The 24,080-nt window shown below is 42.9% G+C and overlaps 1 protein-coding gene across 1 annotated transcript in view; it reads left to right on the forward strand.

Annotated features, from left to right (window-relative positions):
* Window positions 1–14,925: 14,925 nt before the first annotated feature.
* LOC142289433 (chloride channel protein 1-like) overlaps window positions 14,926–24,080 on the forward strand; it is a gene marked incomplete at its 3' end in the record, with an annotated part of 32,225 nt that continues 23,070 nt past the window's right edge. The window contains exons 1-4 of the mRNA XM_075333591.1: window positions 14,926–15,134; window positions 19,255–19,388; window positions 21,195–21,394; window positions 23,487–23,559. Of these exons, the coding sequence (XP_075189706.1) occupies window positions 15,013–15,134; window positions 19,255–19,388; window positions 21,195–21,394; window positions 23,487–23,559 (529 nt within the window). The remainder of the gene's footprint in view (window positions 15,135–19,254; window positions 19,389–21,194; window positions 21,395–23,486; window positions 23,560–24,080) is intronic.

A 24,080-nucleotide genomic window follows, 5' to 3' on the forward strand; every position in this document is an offset into this window, starting at 1 on the left:
GAACTTTAAGGTAGCTGAACAAACTCTCATCTGATCTAATCCGAGGGAGCGATATAGCTGAATAGGTATCGCCTAGAACAGTCATGGCGAACCTTTCACGGGCCGACTGCCCAAACTGTAGCCCCAAACCCAATCCTATGTAAATAATTGATTTTAACCTTACCTTTGCAGTTCTCTCTTCTCTTCAGCAGGGGGCATCACGCTCATGCTTACCACACATTGAAGCTGAGCCTCTCCCACTGCCTGATCCAGACACAGCAGTTGGATTGATCTTTCTGGAAAAAATTGCAGCATATTAGACACAAGGGGTTTTAGCCTGGAATGCAATCAGATGTCACCCTGTAATCCACATCTATATTTCAAAGTCTGAACATCTTGAAATCCCATAAAGACGTGCGAGTTGCTCCCATCCCCTTTCATTGTATAGTTATGTCCCCCTTACTGGGTAAACATGTCCGCTTCCTGATATATATTCCCTACATTCTGGTATATCATCATGGTCCCATCTTGGTAAATGTACCTCATCCTGGTAAATGTTCCCCCATCCCAGCATGTACCTCATGCCTAGTAAATGTCCTCCATCCTGGTAAATGTATCCCATCCTGGCATGTTCCCCCACCCTGGTAAATATGCCCCTTTCTGGTAAATGTACCCTATCCTGGTAAATGTCCCTCTTCCTGGTAAATGTACCCCATCCTGGCATGTTACCCCATCCTGGTAAATGTACCCCCATCCTGCCATGTGTTCCCCCATCCTGCCATGTGTTCCCCCATCCTTGCATGTTTTCCCCCATCCATCCTTGCATGTTTTCCCCCATGCTGCCATGTTTCCCCCATCCTTCCATGTTTCCTCCATCCTTCCATGTTTTCCCCCATGCTGCCATGTTTTACACCATCCTTCCATGTTTCCCCCATGCTGCCATATTTCTCCCCTACCTTGACACAGCCGCACACAGTTTAAAAAAAAAAACCAAAAAAAACAAAACAAAACCTTCCAGAACCTGGTCCACCGCTGCGTGCCGCTGGGTCGGGTCCTCAGTTCCCGTGCTGCCACCAGTCGTCATTACGCTGGCGCCGCTTACTGACACTCTCCTATTCAACAGGCCTGCGGCCTAGGAGAGGAGGTGTGTCAGAGTGGGGATAAATATCTCCTCTGCTCCAGCACAACTTTGAACTGCTGGAGCGATCACACCGGCAGTTCAAAGTGGCTGAATGAGGCGACAGCGCGCGTGCCGACAGAAAGGACTCTGCATGCCCTGTCTGGCACGTGTGCCATAGGTTTGCCATCACTGGCCTAGAAGCTTCCGTTGGTATCGGAGAAGGCTGCCGCATGCCAAAATCTAAGCATTGGGTACAGGTACTAAGGAAATCTGGCTAGCCAGGTCAGTGGATGCTGACACAGGTGCCATGACTCTGCACCAGCCACTGAGATGTAGGACTGTAGCCAGGTCCCTACACTTTCAATAGTTTCTCTTTTGTGAAATGTTTCTTATCATTAGAAACGATTCACAGCAAAGAGACGTATATTATACATGTTTTCAGATATTTATCCCTATATTGGTGGGAGGCCCCCACTGTGTGGGTGGCCCAGGGCCCTGGCCCCTGGCCCATTGGGCCCCCCCTAAATCCGGGCCTAACACTACGACCCCCCCCACCCCCCCCGGCTCAGATCTACATTTTTTTTAACAAGCTCCCCACTTCTTCCCACTGCTTAACTCCATGCCTGTATCCCCCATCAAAGGAAAAATGGATGCTCAGCCTGGCACCAGATACGAGCCGTCGGCTCCAGGTGTTCAGCAGTTAACAATGAGATAACTGGTAATGTAGACTGTGAGCCCTCGTGGGCAGGGTCCTCTCTCCTCCTCGCGGGCAGGGTCCTCTCTCCTCCTCGTGGGCAGGGTCCTCGCTCCTCCTCGCGGGCAGGGTCATCGCTCCTCCTCGCGGGCAGGGTCCTCTCTCCTCCTCGCGGGCAGGGTCCTCTCTCCTCCTCGCGGGCAGGGTCCTCTCTCCTCCTCGCGGGCAGGGTCCTCTCTCCTCCTCGTGGGCAGGGTCCTCGCTCCTCCTCGCGGGCAGGGTCCTCGCTCCTCCTCGCGGGCAGGGTCCTCTCTACTCCTCGCGGGCAGGGTCCTCGCTCCTTCTCGCGGGCAGGGTCCTCTCTCCTCCTCGCGGGCAGGATCCTCTCTCCTCCTGTACCAGTCTGTGCCTTGTATTGTTTATGGTTATTGTACTTGTCCCTATTATGTATACCCCTTTCACATGTAAAGCGCCATGGAATTGATGGCGCTATAATAATAAATAATATTAATAATGCCTCACACCTCAGCCAGCGCTCCGCTGTCTACTCAGTCAGATACCTTATCTGAATTACAAGATGGAGTCTGTCTCTCCCTCAGCACAAGCTCCTCCCCCAAGGCCTAATCCTAACTGCCCACTGTCACAGGCCCTGCAGTCTGTTGCCAGGCAATCTATCTTCTACCATATCCTAATACACATATATTACCTCATACCCCAATACACATAGGCTACATTATACCCCAATACACATATATTACCTCATACTCCAATACACTTATATTACCTCATACTCCAATACACATATATTACCTCATACTCCAATACACATATATTACCTCATACCTCAATACACATATATTACCTCATACTCCAATACACATATATTACCTCATACTCCAATACACATATATTACCTCATACCCCAATACACATATATTACCTCATACTCCAATACACATATATTACCTCATACCCCAATATGCATAGGCTACATTATACCCCAATACACATATATTACCTCATACTCCAATACACATATATTACCTCATACTCCAATACACATATATTACCTCATACTCCAATACACATATATTACCTCATACTCCAATACACATATATTACCTCATACTCCAATACACATATATTACCTCATACTCCAATACACATATATTACCTCATACCCCAATACACATATATTACCTCATACTCCAATACACATATATTACCTCATACTCCAATACACATATATTACCTGATACCCCAATACACATATATTACCTCATACTCCAATACACATATATTACCTTATACCGCAATACACATATATTACCTCATACTCCAATACACATATATTACCTCATACCCCAATACACATAGGTTACCTTATACCCCAATACACATATGTTACCTCATACTCCAATACACATATATTACCTTATACCCCAATACACATATATTACCTCATACTCCAATACACATATATTACCTCATACTCCAATACACATATATTACCTCATTCTCCAATACACATATATTACCTCATACTCCAATACACATATATTACCTCATACCCCAATACACATATATTACCTCATTCTCCAATACACATATATTACCTCATACTCCAATACACATATATTACCTGATACTCCAATACACATATATTACCTCATTCTCCAATATACATATATTACCTCATTCTCCAATACACATATATTACCTCATACTCCAATACACATATATTACCTCATTCTCCAATACACATATATTACCTCATACTCCAATACACATATATTACCTTATACCCCAAAACACATATATTACCTCATACTCCAATACACATATATTACCTCATACTCCAATACACATATATTACCTCATACCCCAATACACATATATTACCTCATACCCCAATACACATATATTACCTCATATTCCAATACACATATATTACCTCATACTCCAATACACATATATTACCTCATACTCCAATACACATATATTACCTCATACCCCAATACACATATATTACCTCATACTCCAATACACATATATTACCTCATACTCCAATACACATATATTACCTCATACCCCAATACACATATATTACCTCATACTCCAATACACATATATTACCTCATACTCCAATACACATATATTACCTCATACTCCAATACACATATATTACCTCATACTCCAATACACATATATTACCTCATACTCCAATACACATATATTACCTTATACCCCAATACACATATATTACCTCATACTCCAATACACATATATTACCTTATACCCCAATACACATATATTACCTCATACTCCAATACACATAGGTTACCTTATACCCCAATACACATATATTACCTCATACTCCAATACACATAGGCTACCTTATACCCCAATACACATATATTACCTCACACTCCAATACACATATATTACCTTATACCCCAATACACATATATTACCTCATACTCCAATACACATAGGTTACCTTATACCCCAATACACATATATTACCTCATACTCCAATACACATAGGCTACCTTATACCCCAATACACATAGGCTACCTTATACCCCAATACACATATATTACCTCATACTCCAATACACATAGGTTACCTTATACCCCAATACACATATATTACCTCATACTCCAATACACATATATTACCTCATACTCCAATACACATATATTACCTCATACCCCAATACACATATATTACCTCATACTCCAATACACATATATTACCTCATACTCCAATACACATATATTACCTCATACCCCAATACACATATATTACCTCATACCTCAATACACATATATTACCTCATACTCCAATACACATATATTACCTCATTCTCCAATACACATATATTACCTCATACTCCAATACACATATATTACCTCATACCCCAATACACATATATTACCTCATACCACAATACACATAGGTTACCTTATACCCCAATACACATATTACCTCATACTCCAATACACATATATTACCTCATACTCCAATACACATATATTACCTCATACTCCAATACACATATATTACCTCATACTCCAATACACATATATTACCTTATACCCCAATACACATATATTACCTTATACCCCAATACACATATATTACCTCATACTCCAATACACATAGGTTACCTTATACCCCAATACACATATATTACCTCATACTCCAATACACATAGGCTACCTTATACCCCAATACACATAGGCTACCTTATACCCCAATACACATATATTACCTCATACTCCAATACACATAGGTTACCTTATACCCCAATACACATATATTACCTCATACTCCAATACACATAGGCTACCTTATACCCCAATACACATATATTACCTCATACTCCAATACACATAGGTTACCTTATACCCCAATACACATATATTACCTCATACTCCAATACACATAGGCTACCTTATACCCCAATACACATATATTACCTCATACTCCAATACACATAGGTTACCTTATACCCCAATACACATATATTACCTCATACTCCAATATACATATATTACCTCATACCCCAATACACATATATTACCTCATACTCCAATACACATATATTACCTCATACTCCAATACACATATATTACCTCATACTCCAATACACATATATTACCTCATACCCCAATACACGTAGGTTACCTTATACCCCAATACACATATATTACCTCATACTCCAATACACATATATTACCTCATACCCCAATACACATATATTACCTCATACCCCAATACACATATATTACCTCATACTCCAATACACATATATTACCTTATACCCCAATACACATATATTACCTTATACTCCAATACACATATATTACCTCATACTCCAATACACATATATTACCTCATTCTCCAATACACATATATTACCTTATACCCCAATACACATATATTACCTCATACTCCAATACACATAGGCTACATTATACCCCAATACACATATATTACCTCATACTCCAATACACATATATTACCTTATACCCCAATACACATATATTACCTCATACTCCAATACACATAGGTTACCTTATACCCCAATACACATATATTACCTCATACTCCAATACACATAGGCTACCTTATACCCCAATACACATAGGCTACCTTATATCCCAATACACATATATTACCTCATACTCCAATACACATAGGTTACCTTATACCCCAATACACATATATTACCTCATACTCCAATACACATATATTACCTCATACTCCAATACACATATATTACCTCATACCCCAATACACATATATTACCTCATACTCCAATACACATATATTACCTTATACCCCAATACACATATATTACCTCATACTCCAATACACATAGGCTACCTTATACCCCAATACACATAGGCTACCTTATACCCCAATACACATATATTACCTCATACTCCAATACACATAGGTTACCTTATACCCCAATACACATATATTACCTCATACTCCAATACACATAGGCTACCTTATACCCCAATACACATATATTACCTCATACTCCAATACACATATATTACCTTATACCCCAATACACATATATTACCTCATACTCCAATACACATATATTACCTCATACTCCAATACACATAGGTTACCTTATACCCCAATACACATATATTACCTCATGCTCCAATACACATAGGTTACCTTATACCCTAATACACATATATTACCTTATACCCTAATACACATATATTACCTTATGTCTTATACCATATTACTATACAATACTGTGCAGGAACATATTACACTTTACATCACATCACATTACACATTATATCATCAATATGTACCTCATGGATTTTACCACCTCTTAAACCGGTTAAGTATCCAACACCTTTGGCTGTAAACACCCCCCTATCATCAGGTTCCCTCCACCGAACTTGACAGTTCCTCCAATTTCTCCATCCCCCCCCCCCCCCCCCCCCCCCCCCCCCCCCCCCCCCCCCCCCCCCCCCCCCCCCCTCCCCCCCCCCCCCCATCCGTTCGCTCCTTTTTCCCTTGTTTCTTCCAGACCCATTTGCCCCCATCAGAGCCGTCTATTGACTTTTGTATCATTGCTCTAAATCCCCCGTTTCAAATCTTCCACTTTTCATACTTATTTATAATCTCGAGCCGATGCTTCTTATGATGATGTTGAAGTTGAGGCTTCTTCACCATTTTTCGGGCCACCATTTCAGTCTTGTGTAACGTGCATCGCTCGGTGTTTGCATAGGCGTCTGTGATCTCACTAATATGAAGCATACGAGCCGGGTGTCACCAGAACTGATAGACCTTATGACGAGCGACTTGTTGACTCCGATATTTTGTCTGGACGTCACCTCTCGGCTTTTGAATGGATGGATGGACTTAATTTCTTATTCTTCCATCTGTCATGGCCTCACATGATGCAGTTTGGCAATTTTCTTGGCCGAGAGACCGCTATCAATGAGCTGCATAATGTTGTTTCTCTTTTCTTGGGAAATCTTCTTCATGGCGGCTCCTCGACTTTTCACTTGTGAATCAACCTAATAACACACTGAGCTATTAGGGAATGTGAGAACAGGTTGTAATGTGTAGTATACAGGAAGAAAGAGATTTCTCCACCACTAGGAGCAAAACAGTAACAATACAGAGACATAAGAAGTTTCTGCATAACATATGATTATATGCTAAATAGCTGCAGGTCACATTTATGTATGAGATAGCCAAGATGAGTGTCTATAAAATGAAGGTTGTCTGACGCTCAAAGCTGTAGAGGATGGTGAGATATGGAGCCCGAAAGTCAAAAGGGTAAAGCATCGTTACTGTTTTACTCATCAGTGTATGAGAGACCTGGAGCAGATTATACAGAAGAATCCGAGAGTCCAGGAGAGAGGAGGAAGAAGCTGATACAAAGAGATTGGTTGCAGGTATTTATTCCAAAGGGTAAAGAGTGTGCACCAAATATTAATTTAAGGGGGACAAGAATTTTGTCCGACCCATTTTTGGAGCCTTGTGTGAAATTATGTCCCTTAGGCTATGTGTCCACGGGAGAATGTAGCTGCAGATTTTTCTGCATCAAAATCCGCAGCTTTCCCGCAAAATCCGCACCTTTTCAAAGGTGCGGATTTGCCGCGGATTTACCGCGTAATTGCCGCGGATTTGATGCGGATTTTGGTGCAGATTTTTTTTTTTTTCCCCCAATTTTAAAGCCAAAATCCGGATGAAAATCCGCAACAATAATTGACATGTTGCAGATTTTTCCGGATCAAAATCCGCACGAAATCCGCTGCGGAAAAATCCGCAGCGTGGGCACAGCATTTCCAAAATGCCATAGAAATGGCTGGGAAGTGCCTAAGCTGCAGATTTTCAGGAAATCCGCGGCTTTTCCGCGAGAACTCCGCGGCAAAATCCGCGCATTTTCCGCAGCGTGGGCACATAGCCTTATGCCTTTTTTCCCCACAGTATTTTTTGGTTGTTCCAACACACAAATAAGACAAATGTGTCTATTTGCAATAATTTTCTGTGAGAAGTACTTCATTTTCAGGAACAATTTCAAGGGGGCCAACACTTTCAGCCATGAACATATTTACCGCACATACTGTGTAACATTGTATCCTATATCTCATATTTCTCTATCTATCTATCTATCTATCTATCCCTCTATCTATCCCTCTATCCATCCATCTATCTATCTATCCCTCTATCTATCTATCTATCTATCTATCTATCCCTCTATCTATCCCTCTATCCATCCATCTATCTATCTATCCCTCTATCTATTAACTATCCCTCTATCTATCTATCATCTATTATCTATCCCCCTATTTTTCCCTCTATCTATCTATCTATCTATCTATCTATCTATCTATCTATCTATCTATCCCTCTATCTATCCCTCTATCTATCCCTCTATCCATCCATCTATCTATCCCTCTATCTATCTATCGATCTATCCCTCTATCTATCCCTCTATCCATCCATCTATCTATCCCTCTATCTATCCCTCTATCCATCCATCTATCTATCCCTCTATCTATCTATCGATCTATCCCTCTATCTATCTATCCCTCTATCCATCCATCTATATATCCCTCTATCTATCTATCTATCTATCCCTCTATCTATCTATCTATCCCTCTATCTATCTATCTATCTATCTATCTATCTATCCCTCTATCTATCTATCCCTCTATCTATCTATCTATCTATCTATCTATCCCTCTATCTATCTATCTATCTATCTATCTAGCCCTCTATCTATCTATCTATCTATCTATCTATCTATCTATCTATCCCTCTATCTATCTATCTATCTATCTATCCCTCTATCTATCTATCTATCCCTCTATCTATCTATCTATCTATCTATCTATCTATCTATCCCTCTATCTATCTATCCCTCTATCTATCTATCTATCTATCTATCTATCCCTCTATCTATCCCTCTATCTATCCCTCTATCTAGCTATCTATCCCTCTATCTATCTATCTATCTCTCTATCTCTCTATCTATCTATCTATCTATCTCTCTATCTATCTCTACATTAAAGGTCCAGAAATATTTGGCCAGTGACTGAATTTTGGTGATTTCAGCTCTGCAGGCCACATTTTTTGGATTTAAAGTGTTCCCACCTAGAAAGAATAGAGGCGTCTGTAATTTTTATCGTAGATAACTTCAACTTTGACAGAATCCCAAAAAAATCCCATTGTATGATTTATAAATAATTAATTTGCATTTTAATACATGAATAAGTATTTGATACAATAGAAAAATAGAACTTAATATTTGGTAGAAACCTTTGTTTGCAGTTACAAAGATCAGATGTTTCCGGTAGTTCTTGACCAGGTTTGCACACACTGCAGCAGGGATTTTGGCGACTCCTCCATACAGATATCCTCCAGGTCTTTCAGGTCATTCCTCCATACAGATCTCCTCCAGATCTTTCAGGTCACTCCTCCATACAGATCTTCTCCAGATCCTTCAGGTCACTCCTCCATACAGATCTTCTCCAGATCTTTAAGGTCACACCTCCATACAGATCTTCTCCAGATCTTTAAGGTCACTCCTCCATACAGATCTTCTCCAGATCTTTCAGGTCACTCCTCCATACAGATCTTCTCCAGATCTTTAAGGTCACTCCTCCATACAGATCTTCTCCAGATCTTTATGTTCGCTCCCCCATACAGATCTTCTCCAGATCTTTCAGGTCACTCATCCATACAGATCTTCTCAAAATGTTTCAGGTCACTCCTCCATACAGATCTTCTCCAGATATTTCAGGTCACTCCTCCATACAGATCTTCTCCAGATCTTTCAGGTCACTCCTCCATACAGATCTTCTCCAGATCTTTCCGGTCACTCCTCCATACAGATCTTCTCCAGATCTTTCAGATCACTCCTCCATACAGATCTTCTCCAGAGCTTTCAGGTCACTCCTCCATACAGATCTTTTCCAGATCTTTCAGGTCACTCCTCCATACAGATCTTCTCCAGATCTTTCAGGTCACTCCTCCATACAGATCTTCTCCAGATCTTTCAGGTCACTCCTCCATACAGAACTTCTCCAGATCTTTCAGCTCACTCCTCCATACAGATCTTCTCCTTACTTTGAGGTCACTCATCCATACAGATCTTCTCCAGATTTTTCAGGTTTCGGTGCTGTCCCTGGGAAACATTGAGTTTCAGCTCCCTCCAAAGATTTTCCATTGGATTCAGGTCTGGAGACTGGCTAGGCCACTCCAGGACCTTGAAATGCTTCTTATGGAGCCACTCCTTAGTTGCCCTGGCTGTGTGAATATGTGCCACTTAAGATTGTCTACTTCCTCCCTGAAGAGACAGTTTGCATATTTTGGGTCATTGTCATGCTGGAAGACCAGCCATGACCCATCTTCAATGCTCTTACTGAGGGAAGGAGGTTATTGACCCCATCCATCTTCCCTTTTATATGGTGGAGTCGTCTTGTTCCCTTTGCAAAAAAAGCATCCCCAAAGAATGATGTTTCCACCCCAATGCTTCACACTTGGGATGATGTTCTTGGGGTGTAGTTGATAAAAAAACTTTCTATTTTGGTCTCATCTGATCACATGACCTTCTCCCATGCATCCTCTGCATCATCCAGATGGTCATTGGTGAACTTTAAACGGGCCTAGACATGTGCTGGTGTGAGCAGGAGGACCTTGTGTGCCCTACAGGATTTTAATCCATGATGCCTTAGTGTGTTATTAACAGTAATATGGTCCCAGCTTTCTTCAGGTCATTGACCAGGTCCTCCCATGTAGTTCTGGGCTGATTCCTGACCTTTCTTAGGGGTACTTTACACGCTGCGACATCGCTACCGATATATCGTCGGGGTCACGTCGTTAGTGACGCACGTCCAGCGCCGGTAGCGACATCGCAGCGTGTAACACTAATGAGCGACTATCAACGATTGCAAAATCGTTCCAAAACAGTGATCGTCGTTCATTTCCTTATTATCGCTGCAGCCACTGGTACGATGTTGTTCGTCGTTCCTGCGGCAGCACACATCGCTATGTGTGACACCGGGGGAGTGACGAACATCTCCTTACCTGCGTCCACCGGAAATGTGGAAGGAAAGAGGTGGGCGGGATGTTCCGGCCGCTCATCTCCGCCCCTCTGCTTTTATTGGCCGGCCGCTTAGTGATGCCGCAGTGACATCGCTATGACGCCGAACGCACCTTCCCCTTGAAGGAGGGATTGTTTGGCGGTCACAGGGACATCGCTGACCAGGTATGTGCATGTGATGCTGCCGTAGCGATAATGTTCGCTATGGCAGCGAGCACCAAATGTCGCACGAGCGACGGGGGCGGGTGCTATAGCGCTTCAGATCGCTTGCAATCGTTAGCGATGTCGCAGTGTGTAAAGTACCCCTTAGAATCATCCTTACCCCACTAAGCAAGGTCTTGTATGTAGCTCCAGACTGAATAAGATTGACAGTCTTCTTTTGCTTCTTCCATTTTCTAATAATTGCACCAACAGTTGTTGCCTTCTTATCAAGCTGCTTGCTTATTGTCCTGTTGCCCATCCCAGCCTTGTGCATGCCTGCAATTTTGTCCCTGGTGTCCTTAGACGGCTCTTTGGACTTGGCCATGGTGGAGAGGTTGGAGTGTGATTGAATGTGTGGACAGGTGTCTGTTATATAGGTAACGAGGTCACACAGGTGCAATTAATCCAGGTAATGAGTGCAGAGTATTAGAAAAATAACAGGTCTGTGGGAGCAGAATTCTTGCTGGTTGGTCGGTGATAAAATACTTATTTCATGCAATAAAATTAAATTCATTATTTAATAATCATATAATGGTATTTTCTGGATTTTTATTCTGTCCGTTACCGTTAAAGTTACCTACGATAAAAATTACAAATCTCTCCATTCTCTGTAGGTGGGAAAACCTGAAAAATCGGCAGAGTATCAAATACTTATTTTTATCTATCTATCTATCTAACTATCTATCTATCTATCCCTCTATCCCTCTATCTATCTATCCCTCTATCTATCTATCTATCCCTCTATCTATCCCTCTATCTATCTATCTATCTATCTATCTATCTATCTATCTATCTATCCCTTTATCTATCTATCTATCCCTCTATCTCTATCTATCTATCTATCCCTCTATCTATCCCTCTATCTATCTATCCCTCTATCTATCTATCCCTCTATCTATCTATCTATCTATCTATCTATCCCTTTATCTATCTATCTATCTATCTATCCCTCTATCTATCTATCTATATACAGTTAGGTCCAGAAATATTTGGACAGTGACACAAGTTTTGTTATTTTAGCTGTTTACAAAAACATGTTCAGAAATACAATTATATATATAATATGGGCTGAAAGTACACACTCCCAGCTGCAATATGAGAGTTTTCACATCCTAATCGGAGAAAGGGTTTAGGAATCATAGCTCTGTAATGCATAGCCTCCTCTTTTTCAAGGGACCAAAAGTAATTGGACAAGGGACTCTAAGGGATGCAATTAACTCTGAAGGCGTCTCCCTCGTTAACCTGTAATCAATAAAGTAGTTAAAAGGTCTGGGGTTGATTAAAGGTGTGTGGTTTTGCATTTGGAAGCTGTTGCTGTGACCAGACAACATGCGGTCTAAGGAACTCTCAATTGAGGTGAAGCAGAACATCCTGAGGCTGAAAAAAAAGAAAAAATCCATCAGAGAGATAGCAGACATGCTTGGAGTAGCAAAATCAACAGTCGGGTACATTCTGAGAAAAAAGGAATTGACTGGTGAGCTTGGGAACTCAAAAAGGCCTGGGCGTCCACGGATGACAACAGTGGTGGATGATCGCCGCATACTTTCTTTGGTGAAGAAGAACCCGTTCACAACATCAACTGAAGTCCAGAACACGCTCAGTGAAGTAGGTGTATCTGTCTCTAAGTCAACAGTAAAGAGAAGACTCCATGAAAGTAAATACAAAGGGTTCACATCTAGATGCAAACCATTCATCAATTCCAAAAATAGACAGGCCAGAGTTAAATTTGCTGAAAAACACCTCATGAAGCCAGCTCAGTTCTGGAAAAGTATTCTATGGACAGATGAGACCAAGATCAACCTGTACCAGAATGATGGGAAGAAAAAAGTTTGGAGAAGAAAGGGAACGGCACATGATCCAAGGCACACCACATCCTCTGTAAAACATGGTGGAGGCAACGTGATGGCATGGGCATGCATGGCTTTCAATGGCACTGGGTCACTTGTGTTTATTGATGACATAACAGCAGACAAGAGTAGCCGGATGAATTCTGAAGTGTACCGGGATATAGTTTCAGCCCAGATTCAGCCAAATGCCGCAAAGTTGATCGGACGGCGCTTCATAGTACAGATGGACAATGACCCCAAGCATACAGCCAAAGCTACCCAGGAGTTCATGAGTGCAAAAAAGTGGAACATTCTGCAATGGCCAAGTCACTCACCAGATCTTAACCCAATTGAGCATGCATTTCACTTGCTCAAATCCAGACTTAAGACGGAAAGACCCACAAACAAGCAAGACCTGAAGGCTGCGGCTGTAAAGGCCTGGCAAAGCATTAAGAAGGAGGAAACCCAGCGTTTGGTGATGTCCATGGGTTCCAGACTTAAGGCAGTGATTGCCTCCAAAGGATTCGCAACAAAATATTGAAAATAAAAATATTTTGTTTTGGGTTTGGTTTATTTGTCCAATTACTTTTGACCTCCTAAAATGTGGAGTGTTTGTAAAGAAATGTGTACAATTCCTACAATTTCTATCAGATATTTTTGTTCAAACCTTCAAATTAAACGTTACAATCTGCACTTGAATTCTGTTGTAGAGGTTTCATTTCAAATCCAATGTGGTGGCATGCAGAGCCCAACTCGCCAAAATTGTGTCACTGTCCAAATATTTCTGGACCTAACTGTATCTATCCCTCTATCTATCTATTTATTATCTATCTATCTATCTATCCCTCTATCTATCTATATATCTATCCCTCTATCTATCTATCTATCTATCTATCTATCTATCTATCTATCCCTCTATCTATCTATCTATCTATCCCTCTATCTATCTATCTATCTATATATCTATCTATCCCTCTATCTATCCATCCCTCTATCTATCTATCCCTCTATCTATCTATCTATCTATCTATCTATCTATCTATCTATCCATCTATCTATCCCTCTATCTATCTATCTATCTATCTATCTATCTATCTATCTATCTATCCATCTATCTATCCCTCTATCTATCTATTTATCTATCTATCAGTAGTTTCCAGCATCTGTGTGTGACATTTCGTTGTTGCAGATTTGGTTACAGATCCTGTAATTCAGTTTTACATTTAGATGCTAATGAGATCAACAAATCAAATATCAGAAATCTAAACTATAATATGATTTTACTGACAACCATTCTCTCTCCTCTAACACTGAGCAGTTGTCAGGGTCCGGCCCCTGCGGAGCAGCCGGTCTGTGGATTCTGATTGGCGGCTCTGTGTAGTAGGATCAGGGCTGCACATGTGGATAGATACATTTCTTGGCTGTGACTTTTCTATAGAACATTCCGCCCGATCAGTGATACATTGTTACATGTCGCCTTCTTGTCTCTTAGGGGCGGCCGCACTCACGGGGGCTGTCACACACACCGTCTCCACCGCTGTCATCTGTTTCGAGCTGACGGGGCAGATCTCTCACATCCTCCCCATGCTCATCTCCGTCATCATGGCGAATGTGGTCGCTCAGAATCTTCAGCCCAGTCTTTACGATTCCATAATCCAGACCAAGAAGTTGCCGTACTTACCCGACTTATCCGGATGTCACGTCAGGTGCGACATATATCCTGTATATATGAATTAGTGCATGACTTATAGGGGTAGAATTTAAACTTTGTGGTTTACAGCTTGTATTAATAGTCAATTACGGATCCTGTGATGTACTCCAGAGCTGAAATCCTAATTCTGCATTCTTCTCAAATCACATCTCCCAGTTCTCCCATGCTCTAGTGTTTCCACATTGGTTTATTTGTCCCTTCCGTGGATCAGTGTGGTTTAATTTGGGATGTCTTCATTAACAAAGTATGAAGACAATAGTGCAATTACCAGTGCCCTCTGACCCTCAGACGATGCAAACATAGTCAAGACACCTGTCACCCTTTCCCATTAAAACAGGACAAAAAAATCCCAAAAATCTGGAATAATTTTCAGAGTTCTCTGTATGGTATAATTGACATTTTCGCCTAATTCTGCGAGTTATACTGTTATGATGCCCAATTTATATTGTTTTTTTTTATGTTTTACTACTTTTTCTATAAGAAAATCACTTTTTTATGTTTTTTTTTGTAAGATTTGGTTACATTTTTCTGTGAGAGATCGCTTTTTTTGTGTAAGGAGTTTTTCTTTATGTACGACTTTTTGCTGACTTTTTATTTCATTTTTTTATGAGGTGAGATGAACAAAAAAGGAGTTCTGGCAAAATCTGCCTTTTTTTTAATGGTTTTCATTTTGCAGGATAAATGAGAAAATAGTTTTAGGCCCTGTGCGCACAGTGCAGTTATTGATGCATTTTTTTGTGCCGTTTTAGTGCAGATTGTGGCACAAATCTGCATGTTTATCCTTATCCCAGCAAAGTCTATGAGAATTCTGAAGTGCTGTGCGCACTTTGCTCCTTTCTTCCTTGCAGATTTGGGTGCAGGAAAAAGAAGCAGCATAGCAATTGTTGGTGCGTTTTTTTTTCCTGCAGTTTGTAGCCCGTCCAAACATTGATTTCTTTAAAAAAAATACATAGTAAAAAAAAGCGCAGCCAAAAAAAGCACCAAAAAAATGCATGGCAAAGAAAGCGCAGCAAAAAAAAAGCACCAAAAAATGTATGGCAAAAAAAGCACCAAAAAATGCATGGCAAAAAAAGCGCACCATAAAATGCATAGCAAAAAAAAGCACCACAACATGCATAGCAAAAAAAGCGTAGCAAAAAAAGCAAAAAATGCATGTCAAAAAAAGTGCAGCGAAAAAAAATCACCAAAAAATGCATGGCAAAAAAAGCGTAGGAAAAAAAGCACAAAAAAATGCATGGCAAAAAAGCATCAAAAAATGTATGGCAAAAAAAGCGCACCAAAAAATGCATAGCAAAAAAAGCGCAGCAAAAAAAGCACCAAACATGCATAGCAAAAAAAGTGTAGCAAAAAAAGCACTAAAAAATGCATGGCAAAAAATGTGCAACAAAAAAAGCACTATAAAATGTAGGGCAAAAAAAAAAAGCAGCAAAAAAAGCACCAAAAAATGCATGGCAAAAAAAGCGCACCAAAAAATGGATGGCAAAAAAGCGCAGCAAAACATACATAGCAAAAAAAGCATAGCAAAAAAAGCACAAAAAAATGCATGGCCAAAAAAAGCGCAGCATAAAAAGCATCAAAAAAAGCATAGCAAAAAAAGCACAAAAAATGCATGCAAAAAAAGCGTAGCAAAAAAAGCACCAAAAAATGTATGACAAAAAAAAAGCAGCAAAAAAAACACCAAAAAATGCATGGCAAAAAAAGCACCAAAAAATGCATAGCAAAAAAAGCGCAGCAAAAAAAAGCACCAAAACATGCATAGCAAAAAAAGCGTAGCAAAAAAAGCACCAGAAAATGCATGGCAAAAAAAGCGCAGCAAAAAAAGCACCAAAACATGCATAGCATGAAAAGCGTAGCAAAAAAAGCACCAAAAATGCATGGCAAAAAAGTGCACCAAAAAACACACCAAACGCACCAAAAGATGCACCAACACCAAAAAACTTGTGTTGTTTGGTGCATTTTTCTGCCACAAGGTGCATTAAAAACTAAGTATGCGCACATGCCCTTATAATACAGGCCATGATTTTGCGGCGGGGGGGGGGGGGGGGGGGGGCAGGGGAGTTATACATAAATAAGCCTTTTTTAAAATTACGGTAAGTTTGCAATTATAGGGTTTTTTTTATTAACATATTTTAATTTCATTTATAATAATAGACTCAGTGACTCCCAAAATAATGACATCTATGGTGCCCCCATAACAATGACAGTCATGGACCCCCATTAAAGAGACAGTACCTCACAGCGGTCATGATAATAATCACAGTACCCCCATATGTGAGACCATCCACCATGAGGTCAGAAGACCCCCATTTCAATCAGAGGGTGCTAATGACTACAATGCCCCCATAACAGCGGCACGTATCATTTACTGCACATCAAGGTCACGGCTGCAGAATGCGGCAATCATGCGATGTCTCCGCCGCCCGTTATATCAGCCGCCTCGTTGGCTTCTCTAGAAAGTAGTTTTTCTGCGGCTGCGTCTCGTAGGGACTCGCGTCTGATAATTAGATGATTCCCGGGGGCTCCCGCGCCGCTCCGAGGATTTATTTTATCTGTGTCTATAAATACGCACGGGGATCTTCTGGCAGATTGTGATCATGTCAGGAAACGCCGGTGGGTTTGTCGACTTGCAAAAATCTTAAAGGGATAGATTCAAATTGTCTCTCCAGTAAAGGAGACAAACTCTAGCACAGCGCCACCTATTGGAAGTAGCGATCCTAAAAGTCACAAGTGGATTTTTGACAATCCTTTGCAATATGACTCAGGATATATAAGCCAGATCAGAATCCCAATTTGCAGACACGGTGTTTCGGGGTGCTTGCCCCTCGTCAGTGCAAAGTATGGGGGTGTCTGATCTGGCTCATGAGAAAGCTATGTGGGGACCACGGGGGAACACTATTCTCCTTAAGGAGACTTTGCAAGCCAGTCTGGCTGCCAGGTAAGGGGACTTATAGCTGCAATGCCCCTAAAATTCCACGGGGGAACACTATTCTCCTTAAGGAGACTTTGCAAGCCAGTCTGGCTGCCAGGTAAGGGGACTTATAGCTGCAATGCCCCTCTGGGAAATATTCAAATTGTCTCTCCAGTAAAGGAGACAAACTCTAGCACAGCGCCACCTATTGGAAGTAGCGATCCTAAAAGTCACAAGTGGATTTTTGACAATCCTTTGCAATATGACTCAGGATATATAAGCCAGATCAGAATCCCAATTTGCAGACACGGTGTTTCGGGGTGCTTGCCCCTCGTCAGTGCAAAGTATGGGGGTGTCTGATCTGGCTCATGAGAAAGCTATGTGGGGACCACGGGGGAACACTATTCTCCTTAAGGAGACTTTGCAAGCCAGTCTGGCTGCCAGGTAAGGGGACTTATAGCTGCAATGCCCCTAAAATTCCACGGGGGAACACTATTCTCCTTAAGGAGACTTTGCAAGCCAGTCTGGCTGCCAGGTAAGGGGACTTATAGCTGCAATGCCCCTCTGGGAAATATTCAAATTGTCTCTCCAGTAAAGGAGACAAACTCTAGCACAGCGCCACCTATTGGAAGTAGCGATCCTAAAAGTCACAAGTGGATTTTTGACAATCCTTTGCAATATGACTCAGGATATATAAGCCAGATCAGAATCCCAATTTGCAGACACGGTGTTTCGGGGTGCTTGCCCCTCGTCAGTGCAAAGTATGGGGGTGTCTGATCTGGCTCATGAGAAAGCTATGTGGGGACCACGGGGGAACACTATTCTCCTTAAGGAGACTTTGCAAGCCAGTCTGGCTGCCAGGTAAGGGGACTTATAGCTGCAATGCCCCTAAAATTCCACGGGGGAACACTATTCTCCTTAAGGAGACTTTGCAAGCCAGTCTGGCTGCCAGGTAAGGGGACTTATAGCTGCAATGCCCCTCTGGGAAATATTCAAATTGTCTCTCCAGTAAAGGAGACAAACTCTAGCACAGCGCCACCTATTGGAAGTAGCGATCCTAAAAGTCACAAGTGGATTTTTGACAATCCTTTGCAAAGGGATAGACACATTTTTTAACAACTCTTAAAGGGAATTTACATTTTGTTTATTAAAAAGATAATTTTTGACATTTATTCTAAATATTTGTTTATGTTTTTTATTCTGTCAGTAAATACAACATTTTCGTGGAGGACATCATGGTGAGGGAAATTCGTTACGTGTCTTCTCACTGCACTTACAAAGATCTTCTCAATGTCCTGAAGACCTGTTCTCACAAAACGCTGCCCCTAGTGGAGTCCAGTGGTAAGACAACTGATTAATCAAAACCTCCCCCCAAAAAAGTTTGTTAAAGGGAATATATCACGGGTAGTGATGTGTGAGCACTACCATGCTCGGGTGTTCTGTACTCGTAACTAGTGATGAGCGGGCACTACCATGCTCGGGTGCTCTGTACTGGTAACTAGTGATGAGCGAGCACTACCATGCTCAGGTGCTCAGTACTGGTAACTAGTGATGAGCGGGCACTACCATGCTCGGGTGCTCAGTACTGGTAACTAGTGATGAGCGGGCACTACCATGCTCGGGTGCTCTGTACTGGTAACTAGTGATGAGCGAGCACTACCATGCTCAGGTGCTCAGTACTGGTAACTAGTGATGAGCGGGCACTACCATGCTCGGGTGCTCAGTACTGGTAACTAGTGATGAGCGGGCACTACCATGCTCGGGTGTTCTGTACTCGTAACTAGTGATGAGCGGGCACTACCATGCTCAGGTGCTCAGTACTGGTAACTAGTAATGAGCGGGCACTACCATGCTCAGGTGCTCAGTACTGGTAACTAGTGATGAGCGGGCACTACCATGCTCGGGTGCTCAGTACTGGTAACTAGTGATGAGTGAGCACTACCATGCTCGGGTGCTCAGTACTGGTAACTAGTGATGAGCGGGCACTACCATGCTCGGGTGCTCAGTACTCGTAACTAGTGATAAGTGGGCACTACCATGCTCAGGTGCTCGGTACTGGTAACTAGTGATGAGCGGGCACTACCATGCTCGGGTGCTCAGTACTCGTAACTAGTGATAAGCGGGCACTACCATGCTCAGGTGCTCGGTACTGGTAACTAGTGATGAGCGGGCACTACCATGCTCGGGTGCTCAGTACTTGTAACTAGTGATGAGCGGGCACTACCATGCTCGGGTGCTCAGTACTCGTAACTAGTGATAAGCGGGCACTACCATGCTCAGGTGCTCAGTACTCGTAACTAGTGATGAGCAGGCACTACCATACTCGGGTGCTCAGTACTGGTAACTAGTGATGAGCGGGCACTACCATGCTCAGGTGCTCAGTACTCGTAACTAGTGATGAGCGGGCACTACCATGCTCGGGTACTCAGTACTCGTAACTAGTGATGAGCGGGCACTACCATGCTCAGGTGCTCAGTACTCGTAACTAGTGATGAACGAGCACTACCACGGTAAATACTGGATGTTCGAGGCTCAGACTAGATAGCACATGGACTAAAAAAAAAATATGGCGTGGAGTCCCCCCCCTTTTTTCAGAACCAGCGAACCAGCCAAGGTAAAGTAGACAGCTGGGGGCTGGTATTATCAGGCTGGGAAGGTCCATGGCTATTGGATGGTTATTAGAGGCACATCTATTGTATGCACCAGTTCTGTGGTGGCTGCAGGCTACTATTTTCAGGCTTGGAAAGGCCAAATAACTACGTACCTTCCCAGCCTGATAATAGCAGCCCCCAGCTGTCTGCTTTACCTTGACTGGTTATGAAAAATAGGGGGGACTCCACAACATTTTTTTACAATAGCAAGGAGATGTGCTAATGCCATTGGGGGCATTTTCCTAAACATTGGTTGCCTCTTCTCTATGAGCTGCATAGCGAGCTTGTACTGTAGGGTGTGGAGGGGGCATCACCCTATAACACTGCCAAATTTATGGGAAGCTACATATATATGGGGGTATAGTTAGGTTATGATTGTAGGTATATAACTAATATGGAAGAAGGTAGCCCCTAATGTAGGGTTGGACCTGGGGACAGAGTCCTTGCTGCAGAGACCTCTCCATGCAGATTCCTGTATTATATTTCCCTCTTGCAGATTGTATGGTTCTTCTGGGGGCGATTGAACGATCAGAGATTGCGGATTTACTGGACAGAGTCCTAAGTAAGGAGAGACGACTCCGAATGTCTTCACCCCCCTACAAAGGGCAGAGGACAGCCGGGCCCGGGGGCAAACGAGATTCCTTCCGATATGTAGATGAAGAGGAAGGTGGTGCCGAGGAAGAGGAGAAGAAAGAGGTGAGAAGGAAGGAATAAGGAGAACATTGTATGGAAGGGATTTACAAAACAGGTGATGACCGATGAGCTGATTCACGGACCATTGACCAAAGGTTCAATCGGAGCTTTATAATATTGAGGAAGAGCAACATCGAGAATAAAATGAGACTGTAGGATCCTCAGGGTCGTAGACGGTTTATAGAGACCAATCTGTAGCAGGAGTTCGGTGACATGGTTTTACCCATTCCATGCATGGAGGACCCTTCTCTGTGGATTCTACATGTTGGGTATCTCTGACCATGTTTTGGACACTCGGTCGCGCACTTTTTGCCCATTTGTGGAGACGTTGGTGGTCTACGATAAACCGTAGAAGACGTAGATGTGATGTCTCATCTTTCAGGTCAACATGTGGACTTCACCTTCCACATTCTGTCCTAGACTTCATGGTAGAAATGTCAGACTTGGCGTAAAGAAGCTGAAAGCAATTCGGTAACGGCAACTCAAACTGTTTGGGATTTTTTGCAATTCAACACTGAACATTAGGTTGAGTTTACACAATGGTCACAACTGGATCCATTGCACAACAGGAACCACCAACACCAAAAAGACCCAATCAACTTAGAAGGAGGTCTCTATAGTTCTGTTGTAACTTCCGGTAGAGGCTAAGAACAGAGCGGCCACTACAGGGGAGATAAGGTATTACATGCTGGAAGATTAAATAAATGGTCAACCTTGTAATACAAGGATTGTCCGGGTAAATCTCAAGCAGAGCCGCTATTTTTCGGGCCAATCGAGGGGTTCTGTGCCTTAATAAGGCACAATTGGTGTTGAGATATCACCTTTAATTGTAAATTAGAAAATCTTTTTCACTTAAAGGGATTTTCCAGAATTTAGCTATCTTTAAAATGGGGCAAAAATATCAGATTGGTGAAAATCTGAAAGCCAGCAATCCCAGAGAGCAGCTGTTTGCAACTTGCAACATGTGCAACCAGGGTCACCATCAGGCCATCACCACCATGGCTGGTGTATGGGGCCCGGTGAAGAGGGGGGCCCGGCCGGGCACGGGGTAATTACTTAGCTTTATTAAACCCTGGGTCAGGACCCCCTCTTCACCAGGCCCCAGTCACAGCCATAGCAGCGGGGTCTGTCAGTGTCGCTTCAGCTACAACACATCGCTAAGTTGCAGGTGAAGCGCTTCACAGGCATCGCATGCAAATTAGCCATGTGCCGGAGGTAAGATCAGTGGGACTGAGCAGGGTGCAGGCGCATCAGCCCGTGGTCCAGTGTGCAGCAGCGTGATGAGGTCATCACTCTGCAACCTCATCACACTGCTGCAGGCAAACAAGGCAGAGCCGCGAAGGTGGAGAGGACGCGGATGCCAGTAAGCACTCTGTGAGCTGAAGACAGGAGCAGGACCATCACCAGCCTTGCTTCAGCTGGATGTGCGTCGGAGGGTGCACATCCAGTGGAAATGCATCGCAGCTCAGAGAGGGAGTTGGGGAGGGTAAGTGAAATTTTTGCTTTTTTCCTAGTGGCATCCCTTTGTACACGGTGTACAGAAACAATACAGGGCATGTAGTGGCTGTTCCAGGTACTGCAGCTCAGATGATATTCACATCAATATTAGCTGAGTTGCAGTACCGAGAACGACCACTGACCAAAGTGTGGCGCTGTGCTATTCAGCCACTGCAGGAGCTGCAGACAGCTGACGGTGTGGTGATGGGTGTCGGACCCCCACTGATCTATCCTAAGGACAGATATCAATATCTACGTCTTGCTGTGTGTTACAGTGTTTTGTGGCAGCTTTATAAGCCGCCTTGTTGGGTGCACATTGATGGACACGTGGCGGCCCCTCAAAGATAAGGATCCACTATAAGAGATGAGAGGGACACAAATAGTCAGGGAATGTGTGAGAGGCTCCAGCTGCAGGGACGGACATGGACCTGACCGAGGGACCGCATCCGAATCTCATCATCGTCATTGTGTGTTTCTACATCTCCATCAGCCGCTGATTATAGAACGGAGATCAGAGCCAGGATGAAAATCCAGATAAGAGGCAGGTGGTGGAGCCAAAAAAAGTATTCACACCCTCTGTGTCTGTCATTTCTTACAGCCCATCGAGGAATGCAACGGCCCCATCACCCCAAATAATTCTGCAGAGGCGCCCTCCACTCCGCCGGAGCCAGGTAAACCCGCACCCCACACCTTGCACCTCACACCCCACACCCCACACTCTTCACCTCACACCCTGCACCCCACACCCTGCACCCCACACCCCGCACCTCACACCCTGCACCCCACACCCCGCACCCTGCACCTCGCACCCCGCACCCCATGCCCTCTGCCTTGTTTATTCTTTGCAGATTTTGGTGGATTCCATTCACTTCTATGGGGTTCTTTCTGGTGTGTAATGGGCATTTAAGGTTATGTTCTTCTCATTGAGGCCAATAATTGAGGAGCTGGATAACTAGATGAAAAATCTTTACAGCTCAGAGCTTGGAGGTGGCCGGTGCTTCTCCTACCCGGGGATCAACTTACATCTGACCCTATCATGACTTTGCTCCTTGAGGATGAGATACAAGCAGAAAACAAGCCCCCAAGTATTGAGAAGAGAAGAAGTTGCTGATGCTGCTTGTTTAGTGACTTGGAAATGGTAAAGAGCCTGATGGAGAGTCTCCATCAGGCACCTTACTAGGTTTACTTGCAG

Source organism: Anomaloglossus baeobatrachus, unplaced genomic scaffold (assembly GCF_048569485.1).
Source record: "Anomaloglossus baeobatrachus isolate aAnoBae1 unplaced genomic scaffold, aAnoBae1.hap1 Scaffold_931, whole genome shotgun sequence".
Lineage (NCBI taxonomy): Eukaryota > Metazoa > Chordata > Amphibia > Anura > Aromobatidae > Anomaloglossus > Anomaloglossus baeobatrachus.